At 45.6% G+C, this 12679-nt stretch overlaps 1 protein-coding gene across 1 annotated transcript; it reads left to right on the top strand.

The window, feature by feature from the left end:
- Window positions 1-7812: 7812 nt before the first annotated feature.
- NKX3-1 (NK3 homeobox 1) lies at window positions 7813-12026 on the top strand. Its single transcript, XM_033228857.1, has 2 exons — window positions 7813-8129; window positions 9081-12026. The coding sequence occupies exons 1-2, from the start codon at window positions 7862-7864 to the stop codon at window positions 9497-9499; spliced, it is 687 nt and encodes a 228-aa protein (XP_033084748.1). The 5' UTR covers window positions 7813-7861; the 3' UTR covers window positions 9500-12026.
- The last annotated feature ends 653 nt before the right edge of the window (window positions 12027-12679 follow it).

Below are 12679 nucleotides of genomic sequence, written 5' to 3'. Positions count from 1 at the left end.
GCAATCCACCTGCCTCAGCCTCCTAAAGTGCTGAGATTACAGGTGTGTGACATCACGACTGACCTCAGAATCTACATTTTAACAAGATCTTCAATGTGTGTAAGCGGTGCCCCAGCAGTTGGTCTCTTTACCCTCCCCTCTTGTGCCAGGTCTCTCATAACCTGCAGCTCTGCCCTCTGCCAACCACCAGCTGGAAAATAAAGGTCAGACTAATTCATGCCACTCTGTAAATGGTGGAGGATCACTTAATGTGCCACCAAACTCACATCACATTTTCATATTAACACATGACAATAATCTTAGCCAAATGCCACAGGGAAAAATGTAGGGCCCAGAGCAAGACCAGTGGGGAGGGACTGCCGGGGAACCACTGAGGAAAGGAAGTGGCCTGAGGACAGTGTCATTTGCCTCTGGTTCCATTCTTCAATGGCCCTGCCTAGTGGGCTCCCTTGGGAGAAGAAAAAGAGAAACAAGCCAGGAAAGAGGGTAAACTGAGCTAGGAATTTTGGAGAAGCCGTGGACAACTGCTGCTGCAGTTGTCCTGGCTGCCTTCCTCATTCTGTGAAACTGATGCATACTTTCTCTTTTCCCAGTGTCAACCCAAACAATGAAACCCAGGCTGTCAAAGAGACTGATCTGTTCTCAAAGCCATTTCTGAAGAGCCAGGTTGACAGGTGTTTATGGAACACCTGCTATGTGCACAGTGCATGGGGTGGCGGGGAAGGCACGGGCTTTGGAGCCAGGACAACCTGGGTTAACAGTGAGAACCTGGGCATGTTACCTTCATGCCTGAGCTTCCTTCTCTGCACAAAACGGTCCCCAGTGGGTTGTAGTGTTTATTGAATGTCTATAGTGATCCACAGACTCACTGTGGTGAGCCTAGCGTGAGCATTCAACAGGTGTCAGTCTTCTCTGCCCTGTCCTGGTGTGAGGCAGGAAGAGGAGAAGCCGAAACACAACCCTGGGCCTTAATAAGGTTTACAAGAAAACTGGTGCTATGGTTTGAATGTGTCCCCTCCAAAGTTCAGGTGTTGACATTTCATGGCCAAGGTGATGGTATTAAGAGATGGGGCTTTAAGAGGTGATTAGGTCATGAGGGCTCCTCCCTCATAAATGGGATTAAGTCCCTTGTGAAAGTGACTTCACAAAGGGTTCAACCTCTTGCCATGTGAGGACACAGTGTTCCTCCCCTCTGGAGGCTTCAACATAAGGCACCACCTTGGAAGCAAAGAGCAGCTCTCACCAGACAACCGAACCTGCTGGCACCTTCATCTTGGACTTTGCAGCCTCCAGAACTGTGAGAAAATAAATGTCTGCTCTTGATCAAGTACGTAGTCTATGGTATTTTGTTATAGCAGCACAAACAGACTGAGACAACTGGTGAGCATCAAAAGATTAAATACTCTAAGGCAATATAAGATTATGTGCCCAAATGAGCCGCAGAGCCATCAGTGAAGGCTGGAGAGGGCTACAAAGTCTTTTGGGTGGAAATTGAACCAGTGAACATAAACAAGAGATAGAAAATGTACATGCAGCTTGCAAAAAGGCCTAGGACTGATAGAACTGAGCATGACACAATTGGAAACCATGACAAACCAGTCGGGAGAGGGAGGGGAGAATGTCAGTAAGGAAGGGGAGGGAGGACAGGGAGGCTGAGGATTATGACTAACTATCCAATCTTAAATCTGTGTAGCTGTCTGCTCCCCTAATCCATTCCTTTCCATTAAAACCACAGTAAAGTCTCTGGCTTTCCCCTCACCCTGTCTATGTCCCAACTGACCCTGGTGTTTCCCTGCATGGCCCTGCAGGCCGTGCCCCCTGCTTCTAGGGTATGTGAACATAAAACTTTCTTCCAGGCTGGGTGTGGTGGCTCATGCCTGTAATCCCAGCATTTAGGGAGGCCGAGGCAGGTGGATCATTTGAGGTCAGGAGTTGGAGACCATCCTGGACAGCATGGGGTACTAAAAATACAAAACAATTAGTTGGGTGGGGTGGCGTGTGCCTGTAATCTCAGCTACTCAGGAGGCTGAGGCAGGAGAATCACTTGAACCTGGCAGGTGAAGGTTGCAGTGAGTCGAGATTGCTCCATTGCACTCCAGCCTGGGCAACAAGAGTAAAACGCTGTCTCAAAATTAGTGAATTAATTAATTAATTAATTAAACACCTTCTTCCTTTGTGACATTCACTTCTGGGTCTGTGTGTCTTACCACACCTAATTAAAACAAACCCCAGATACCTTTTCAAACACATATATAGGGGCCAATTCTATGTGCTCTGGTTGTACTTCCTACCCTGGAGGGTAGCAGCGGAGGCAGGTGGGGTGGGTGGAAGGATTGAGGGTGATGCAGTGGAGACATCCACGGGCCTAGAGGTTTAGAGACTCAACTTTGTTATAGTTCTGTCATCTCTGTAAACTTGAGGCTCCTTCCTAGAAAAGCAAGACATTTTCTTAGATAATCCAGAGGTCCCTTCTAGCTCTCAGATGGTTTCTAAAACATGCAATAGAGCAATGTAAAAACGTTTCTGTGTAATATGAATTTGGGAGGAAAAAAGGATACAAAATTATATTTATCCTACCATTGAAGATAGCCAAAGACTGGAAGAAAATACACAAAGAAAACAGTTTTAATGAAGGGATGGGATCATGGGTCTAAAGAGATATTTATAACTTAAAAGGAAAAAAGGATCCAAAGTTCACATCTGTATAGTCAAAGTCGAGCTGGTAGGGCCTCCTTCATCACTGCTACTCTTTTGCTAGTGCCCCTATACTAGTTTCTTACTGCTGCAGTGGCAAATTACCATAAAGTTAGTGGCTTAAACAATGCACATTTATTATGCTATAGTTCTGGAGATCAGAAGCCCACACTGGCCTATTGGGCTAATATCAAGGTGTCATCAGGGTTATGTTCCTTCTGGTGGCTCTAGGAGAGAACCCACTTCTTTTCTTTCCCTGCTGCCTCCATCGGTTGACTCCTGTCCTCCTTGCACCCTCAAAGCCAGCAAGGGCCAGATGAGTCTTTCCCACAGTTGAATCTTTCTAGCCTTGCTTCACTTGTCACATCTTGTCTGACTCTGATTCTCCAGCCTCATACTTGTACTGATAAAGACCCCTGTGACTACAACAGGCCCACTTGGACAATCCAGAATAACCTTCCCATCTCATGATCAGCGGACCAGCAAAGCTAATTCCATCTGCAGCATTAACTTTCGCTGTCTACTTACATAGCATATTCACAGAATCTGGGGATTAGGGGTTGGCCATCACTGGAAGGGGGCATTGTTTTGGGCTGCAGCCCCTAAGTGTCTCCAGATTGCCTTGCACATTTTCACCCAGTTTAAACTGCATAAACACAGCAAGGAGAGGAGGATGACCTTCCACTGTGATTTCCCTGCGGGTCCTTTGGCCCCTCATGGATAATTCTGCTAGCCAGTAAGATGTCTCATAACAACTGGAGCTGGACATTGAGCCAGCAAGCATTTATTGAGCACCTTCTGTATGCCGAGAACTAAGCCAGACTTTAGGGATGGTACAAATATGAGGAGGATACAGTCCCTTCTCAGGGAGCCCATAGTCTCACAAAGAAGATGAGCCATCCACACCCCCCAAATACTAAGCACAAGGGGAGGAAAGACGCAGTGAGGTGAGGCTGAGGACCATGAGCTGTGGCCCCACTCACAGGCCCGAGGAGAGTGTGGTGGAGGAGGGCAGTCCAGGCTCAGCTCCAACTTGATATTTTTCATTTTTTAAAATTACCAATGAGTACAAGGAAATACACCCTGTTCCACTATCCTCCTGTACCTCTCCCAACCTACTGTCTCCATCTCTCCATCTCACTGAGAGGAGGTAACTACTCTATGGAAAAAAAGAATACATATGTATATATCTTGTTCCTGATATAGTCTGCATGTTACAGTGTTCAAATGAAAAACATTATATAGGTCACTTATAATGCTGTTTTATACAATGGGTTTTGTCTATAACACATTTTGCAGATTGGACCAGTCTCTAACCAAATTGAAGATATATTCCCAAGTCAATACATTGTGTATTTGTGTACTTCTAGGGCAAATCGCCAAACACAGAATAGCTGTGTCAAAGGATATGCTCAGTTTTAATTTTGACAAATATTCCCAAGTTGCCATCCAAAAACAGTCATGCATCCTTAGGGACAAGAATATGCTCTGAGAGATGCAATGTTAGGCAATTTCCTTGTTGTGCAAACATCACAGAGCTACTTACACAAACTTAGATGGATATAGTCTGCTACACACCTAGGCTACATGGTATGCCCTGTTGCTCCTAGGTTACAAACCTGTACAGCATGTTACTGTACTGAATACTGTAGGCAAACGTGACACAAGGGTAAGAATTTGTGCATGTGAACATATCTAAACATAAAAAGGTACAGTAAAAATAGAGTATTATAACCTTATGGAACCACCATCATATATGCTGTCTGTCACTGACCAAATGTCACGATGCAGGGCATGACCTTATGAGAGAAGCCGTTCCTCCATGCTCTACACTGGACATTATCCATTTTCTTTCAACCTCTGTCAGTCTGAAAGGTGGAAAAGGCTTGTCTCAATGTGATTTTGATTCGCATTCCTTCACTGATGAAGTGTAGTTAAAGTTATTTTTTCACGTGCTTGTTTGTGTTTTACATCTTTGAGCTGTCTGGAATTTATTTTGTCATAAGAATAGGACTTTATAGACACATGCACACGTATGTTTATTGCGGCACTATCCACAATAGCAAAGACTTGGAATCAACCCAAATGTCCATCTGTGACAGATTGGATTAAGAAAATATGGCATATATACACCATGGAATACTATGCAGCCATAAAAAAGGATGAGTTTGCGTCCTTTGTAGGGACATGGATGCAGCTGGAAACCATCATTCTTAGCAAACTATCACAAGAAGAGAAAACCAAACACCGCATGTTCTCACTCATAGGTGGGAACTGAACAATGAGATCACTTGGACTGGGGAAGGGGAACATCACACACTGGGGCCTATCATGGGGAGGGGGGAGGAGGGATGGATTGCATTGGGGAGGTATACATGATATAAATGATGAATTGATGGGTGCTAACGAGTTGATGGGTGCAGCACACCAACATGGCATAAGTATACATATGTAACAAACCTGCACATTATGCACATGTACCCTAGAACTTAAAGTATAATAAAAAATAAATAATAAAAAATAAATAAAAAATAAAAAAAATAAAAATAAAAGAATAGGACTTTATATTTTCCAAATGGCAGCATTTTTTATTAAATAATTCACACCCAACTCTCAATTTTAAAAATGAAAGGAGGCCATCTCAATCTAAACCTCACACTATATACAAAAATTAATTCTGAATGAATCATGGATTTAAGAGTAAAGCATAAAACTTTTAGAAGATAACATAGGAGCAAATCTTCAGTATTAGGACTAAGCAAAGAGTTCTTAGGCAGGACATCAAAATCACATTCTGTAAAATTCAAAAATTCATAAATCGATCTTCAACGAAATTAAAATCTTTTGTTCTGTTGAAGATCCTGTTAGAGGGATGGAAACACAAGCTATAGACTGGGAGATAATATTTGCAAATCACCTATCAGACAAAGACTTACATACAGCAATATATAAAGAACTATCACAACTCAATAGTTAAAAAAATAAAGAAAGAAAATTCAATTATAATACGAGCAAAAGGCTTGAACAGATATTTCACTACAGAGGAAATATGGATGGCAAACAAGCACATGACAAGGTATTCAACATCTCTAGGCATTTGTGAAATGCAGATTAAAAATTTAAACCACAATAAGGCCAGGCACAGTGGTTCACACCTGTGGTCCCAGCACTTTGGGAGGTGGAGGCAGGATTGTTTGAGCCAAGGGCTTTGAGACCAGCCTGGGCAACAAGGTGAAACCTCATCTTTACAAAAAATGTAAAAATTAGCTGAGCAGGGTGGCACACACCTGTAGTCCCAGCTATTCAGGAGGGTGAGGTGGGAGAATCTCTTGAGTCCAGGAGTTTGAAGTTGCAGTGAGCCATGATCTCTCCACTGCACTCCAGCCTGGGCAACGGAGCAAGACCCTACTCTAAATAAATACATAAATAAATAAAAAGTCTGTAGTCTAGTTAACTGTAATGTCCCAATGTAAATTTCCTGTTTTCTACATTGTCCTACAGTTGCATAAAATGTCATTGAAGGACAACTTCCTGTGAATCTACAACGATTCAAAAGAAAACATTAAAGAATATTCTAATATAAAGAGACTTTGAAAAGATGAGAGAAGAAAACCAGTTTTGCCAAAGTCTTTCCCATTGCACAGGTAGTTTTCTTTGGTGGCCGCTTTATCAGCAATAACCTATTAACTTTCCTTCCTCCAGAGACACATGACATACCACCTTTTTGAAAAGTTGCCAGTCGAATGGAAGGCATCTTAGACCAGGACAGACAAAAAAGTCGCATTAAAAAAAAAATGGTTAAAAAAAAATCAGCCTACCCTTTTTCCAGATTACCAACTGTTACCATTTAACCCATTGGCTTTATGGTGTGGAATCTAACTGCATCCTTGTTTCAGAACCAATTGATGTAAGTTCCGTAGATCTTGTGCCTTTGCTCCTACATACTTCAGTGTTAATTTCCTAAGAATATTCTCTTATACACTGACAGTACAGTGTACAACTTCAGTAAATTTAACATTAATTCAATACTTCCACCATCGTCCTGACGCTGAGACTCATGCCTGTAGTCCTAGCACTTTGAGAGGCCAAAGCAGGAGGATCACTTGAATCCAGGAAATCGAGGCTGCACTGAGCTATGATGGCATCACTGCACTCCAGCCTGGGCGGCAGAGGGAGACCCTGTCCGTAAAAAAAGAAGGCAAAAGCCAAGGAAAGAAAATACTTCTATCACCTATGTTCCACTTTCGTCCGTGTCACGGTACCGTCCAGTCCAATCACAGTACCAAACACAGTACAGTACTGGTCCAATTAGGCTAACCCATTGTTTAGCCAAGGGGTTAAATGTTAACAGTTGGTAATGTGGAAAAAGAGTATGCTGATGTTCTTTTGAACTACTTTTTTAAATGCAGTTTTTGCCTCTATCCTGGCCTAAAACGCCTTCCATCCTTCTGGAAACTTTTCAAAAGGATGGTATGTCATGTGTCTGGGGAGGAAGGAAAGTTAATAGGTTATTGCGGATAAAGGAACCACCAAAGAAAACCACTTGTGCAATGGGAAAAGGCTTTGGCAAATGTGGTTTCCTTCTTTCAGCCTGGGGTCAGGCTGCACCTACTTGTCATGCCTCTTTGAGATCGTAGATATTACAGATCTGAGTTTGCCACCATCTCTCACAGAGAGAGAGAGCACCCAGAACTCTCACGGTACCGTGCGGCTGCAGCGACTGCGTCCTCACCCCGTGTGATTGGCTCTGAGGGTCCTGAAGAACTAACTGGAGTGTTCTTCTTGGTCATCCCATCCCCATGCGCTTCTCAACTTCTGTTGTGGGTGGGTTGGGGCAGAGGAGCCCAGCTTTGGGGTGCGCTCCCGACCTGGGAAAACGGCTCAGGGCGGAGGGAGGAGAGCTGGGTGAAGGATAGGGAATTGGGGAAGGAGAGGGAATTGGGGAAGGAATCCCCTAGGGAGGAGCGGAGCGGGCTAGTGGTCAGGCCTTCCCGTTCCGCGGCGTCACCTGGAGCGCAGGGCGGCCAATCCGCGGCGCGGCCCGTCCCGCGGCCAATGGGAGGGCGGCGCGGCGCGCTTCCCCCGGGGCTATAAGCGCGCCGGGAGGCGGAAAGTGAAAGCTGTGCAGGCTGGGCGGGCGCAGCGAGGCCAGAGCGGGGCAGCCGGGATGCTCAGGGCCACGGAGCCGCTGCCCGGGGAGGCGAAAGCGGAGGGGGCCGCGCGGCCAACCCCATCCAAGCCGCTCACGTCCTTCCTCATCCAGGACATCCTGCGGGACGGCGCGCAGAGGCGAGGCGGCCACACTGGCAGCCCGAGACGGCGCGACCCGGAGCCGGAGCCAGAGCCGGAGGGAGGACGCGGCCCCGCCGGGGTGCAGAACTACCAGCTGAGCCCCAGGCCCCGCGCCGCGCCGGAGGAGGCCGAGACCGAGCCAGGTAAGCGGCGAGGCCGGGACCCGAGGGCAGCCTAAGGCGGACCCCCCAGAGCTCCGGGTGCAGGGACGCGGGGCCCCGCGGCGACAGGCAGAGGGACCTCCCCGCCTCCGCAGCCACGCGCGCGCGCCCCGGGGACGAACCCTGAGCCCCAGCGTCAGGGCGGCGCAGGATTCTGACACGGCAGGACTCTACCGGCTCCGTGCCCTCCGCTCCCCGGGGCTCAGAAGCCGGCGCGACTGCAGCGCGACCGCCCTCCACCGTCCCGGGAGCGGATCCCGCCCCGCGCCACCCGCGATCGGCGCCAGCCCCACGGAAGTTACGAGAACTAATGATAACTTATTAATAGTGACAAAGTAGGGGTTGACCAGGAAAGCCTCCGTGTGCTTCCCAATCCCGTGGGCAGTAAAGCGGTACATTTTGGGTACCCTCCAGGAAAGAGTTATTTTCTTTCCTGTCACTTCTGATGAGGCGACCGAACGCCTCGTTTAGCGAAGAGGGAATTAAAGCTCAGAATGAGCCTGCCTCTGCGTCTCCCGTGGCACAAGCCCTCTCTTGCCCACCTGAGTCCTAACACCGGATGCCTTTTGGTCCGGCCTTCCCGGGTGTCTTGTTCCTCTGTCTTCCCTGCCTCCCTCTCCCGCCTCTCCTCAGCACACAGATGCGGAATCCCCATCTAATTCTACTAGACAATACGGAGAAAGTTCAACCACGAAACATCTCTAACTTTGGGTTCTTAATGATTCTTAGAAAATGAATAGGTTATAAACATATGTACTCACTCTTCACTCCGGAGAGCTCCTTAGTCATGTGAAAAAAGTGAAATGTATCCACGATGACAGTGTGTTGTTTGTTCACTCACTAAAGAGATAAGGGTGGATTGAATTCTGTTCTCTTCCCTGCTAACATGTAACTTTTGTCTTCCCATCCCTTTTTCCCCGCTGTCCTTTCCAGAAAGGCACTTGGGGTCTTATCTGTTGGACTGTGAAAACACTTCAGGCTCCCTTCCAAGCCTCCCCCAAACCCCTAAGCAGCCGCAGAAGCGCTCTCGAGCTGCTTTCTCCCACACTCAGGTGATCGAGTTGGAGAGGAAGTTCAGCCGTCAGAAGTACCTGTCGGCCCCTGAACGGGCCCACCTGGCCAAGAACCTCAAGCTCACGGAGACCCAAGTGAAGATATGGTTCCAGAACAGACGCTATAAGACTAAGCGAAAGCAGCTCTCCTCGGAGCTGGGAGACTTGGAGAAGCACCCCTCTTTGCCGGCTCTGAAAGAGGAGGCCTTCTCCCGGGCCTCCCTGGTCTCCTTGTATAACAACTATCCTTACTACCCATACCTGTACTGCGTGGGCAGCTGGAGCCCAGCTTTTTGGTAATGCCAGCTCAGGTGACAACCATGTATGATCAAAAACTGCTTTCCCCAAGGTGTGTCTATGAAAAGCACAAGGGGCCAAGGTCAGGGAGCAAGAGGTGTGCACAACAAAGCTATTGGAGATTTGTGTAGAAATCTCAGATCTTCACTGGTGAGACAATGAAACAACAGAGACAGTGAAAGTTTTAATATCTAAGTCTTTCTCCCAGTGCATACTGTAGGTCGTTTTTTTGCTTCTGGCTACCTGTTTGAAGGGGAGAGAGGGGAAATCAAGTGCTGTTTCCAGCTCTTTGCATGATTTTGGATTAGCTGTACACCTGAGGATTCTGTTCTACAACTCCATCCCCCTGTGTCACTGAATATCAACTCTGAAAGGGCAAACCTAACAGGAGAAAGGACAGCCAGAATGAGGATGTCACCAACTGAATTAAACTTAAGTCCAGAAGCCTCCTGTTGGCCTTGGAATATGGCCAAGGCTCTCTCTGTCCCTGTAAAAGAGTGGGGCAAATAGAGGGTCTCCAAGAGAACGCCCTCATGCTTAGCACACATTTGCATGGAAGGGGGAGACGGGTGGGAGGACATGAAAATATCGCTTCTTCTTATTCCTTTTTATTCCTTTTAAAATGGTATGCCAACTTAAGTATTTACAGAGTGGCCCAAATAGAACAAGATGCACTCGCTGTGATTTTAAGACAAGCTGTATAAACAGAACTCCACTGCAAGAGGTGGGGCCGTGCCAGGAGAATCTCCGCATGTCCAAGACAGGGGCCTAAGGAGGGTCTGCACACTGCTGCTAGGGACTGTTGCGTTTTTTATTAGCAGAAAGTGGAAAGGACTGTCCTCAACTTTTTTCTCCCCGCACTGGAGAATTTAGAATCAGAAGTTTCCTGGAGTTTGCAGGCTATCATATATACTGTATCCTCAGAGGCGACATATTTCTTCCTTCCCTCCTTTTAAAATTTTTTGTTCCTTTTTTGCAGGAATTACTCACTAAAGGGCTTCATTTTAGTCCAGACTTTTAGTCTGACTGCACCTAACTTATGCCTCACGTATTTAGCCTGAGATCCTGAGATCTGGTCTTTTTTTTTTTTTTTTTTTTTTTTCAATTTTTTTCCTCTCCCCAAAGCTTTATCTGTCTTGAGTTTTTAAAAAAGGTTGGGGGCAGATTCTGAATTGGCTAAAAGACATGCATTTTTAAAACTAGCAACTCTTATTTCTTTCCTTTAAAAATATATAGCATTAAATCCCAAATCCTATTTAAATACCTGACAGCTTGAGAAGGTCACTGCTTAGGACCTTCTGGTGGTTCTGCTGTTACGTTTGAAGTCTGACAATCCTTGAGAATCTTTACATGCAGAGGAGGTAAGAGGTATTGGATTTTCATAGAGAAGGAAGAACACAGTGCAGGATGAAGGGCCAGGCTCACTGAGCTGTCCAGTGGAGGGCTCATGGGCGGGGTCATGGAAAAGAAGGCAGCCTAGGCCCTGGGGAGCCCAGTTCACTGAGCAAGCAAGGGACGGAGTGAGCCTTTACAGGAAAAGGCTAAGAAAAGGGAAACCCATTTTAAAACACAGCAAGAAACTGTCCAAACGTTTTGGGAGCTGTGTTTATTGCCTATAATAGGTCCCCAAAATGGGTAACCTAGACTTCAGAGAGAATGAGCAGAGAGCAAAGGAGAAATCTGGCTGTCCTTCCACTTTCATTCTGTTATCTCAGGTGATCGGGTAGAGGGGAGACATTAGAAAAACATGAAACAACAAAACAATTACTAATGAGGTATGCTGAGACCTGGGAGTCTCTTGATTCCACTACTTCCATTTAGTGAGAAACCTTTCAATTTTCTTTTATTAAAAGTGCCAATCTACTGTTGGTGGCAACATTGCCAACATAAGTTGATAGAAAGTTGGCCAATTTCACCCCATTTTCAGTGGTTTGGGCTCCACATTGAAATATTCAATGCCACGTACTGCTGACACCCACCGGAGTACTAGCCAGCACAAAAGGCAGGGTAGCCTGAATTGCTTTCTGCTCTTTACATTTCTTTTAAAATAAGCATATAGTTCTCAGTCCCTGCTGAGTACTCTTTCTCTCCCCTCCTCTGAATTTAATTCTTTCAACTTGCAATTTGCAAGGATTACACATTTCACTGTGATGTATATTGTGTTGCAAAAAAAAAAAAAGTGTCTTGGTTTAAAATTATTTGGTTTGTTAATCCATCTTGCTTTTTCCCCATTGAACTAGTTATTAACCCATCTCTGAACTGGTAGAAAAACATTTGAAGAGCTAGTCTATCAGCATCTGACAGGGGAACTGGATGGTTCTCAGAACCATTTCACCCAGACAGCCTGTTTCTATCCTGTTTAATAAATTAGTTTGGGTTCTCTACATGCATAACAAACCATGCTCCAGTCTGTAACATAAAAGTCTGTGACTTGAAGTTTAGTCAGCACCCCCACCAAACTTTATTTTTCTATGTGTTTTTTGCAACATATGAGTGTTTTGAAAATAAAGTACCCATGTCTTTATTAGATGTATCTGTGTGTGATTTTCAGTTTCCTAAAAATTACATGCTGTGTCACTTAGATATTTCTAATTACCATATCCTCTTGCCTTCATCCACCTGACACACCAGTTGCAACCTATGGTGATCAAAAGCCTCAGCCTACCCAGTAGCTGATGATGGCCATCCTTTTATAAATGCACTGTCCTTCATTCCTGTTAAGTCATGGGGAGAGGAAGGCCTTTTCTCTCTTCGGTTTAATAATCAACTGTTCCACTATTCACAATAGCAACATCATGGGCTGAACCTACATGTCCATCAACAGATGATTAGATTTTAAAATGTGGTGCGTATATACCATGGAATACATATGCAATCATCAAAAATAATGAAATCACGTCTTTTGCAGCAATATGGATGGAACTATTGGCCATTATCATAAGTGAAATGACTCAGAGACAGAAAGTCAGAAACGGCATGTTCTCATTTGGAAATGGGAGCTAAATGATGGGTGCCCATGGACATACAGAGTGGAACAAGAGACACTGAAGGCTCCAAAATGTTGGAGGGTGGGAGAAAAGTGAGGGATGAAAAATAACTGGGTACAGTGTTCACTATTCAGGCAATGAGTACTAAAATTCCAGACTTCACCACTGTGCAATAGATCCATGCAACACAACTGCA

This window comes from Trachypithecus francoisi, unplaced genomic scaffold (genome assembly GCF_009764315.1).
Source record: "Trachypithecus francoisi isolate TF-2019V2 unplaced genomic scaffold, Tfra_2.0 Contig01440, whole genome shotgun sequence".
Lineage (NCBI taxonomy): Eukaryota > Metazoa > Chordata > Mammalia > Primates > Cercopithecidae > Trachypithecus > Trachypithecus francoisi.
This window is presented reverse-complemented; position numbering and strand designations above follow the sequence as displayed.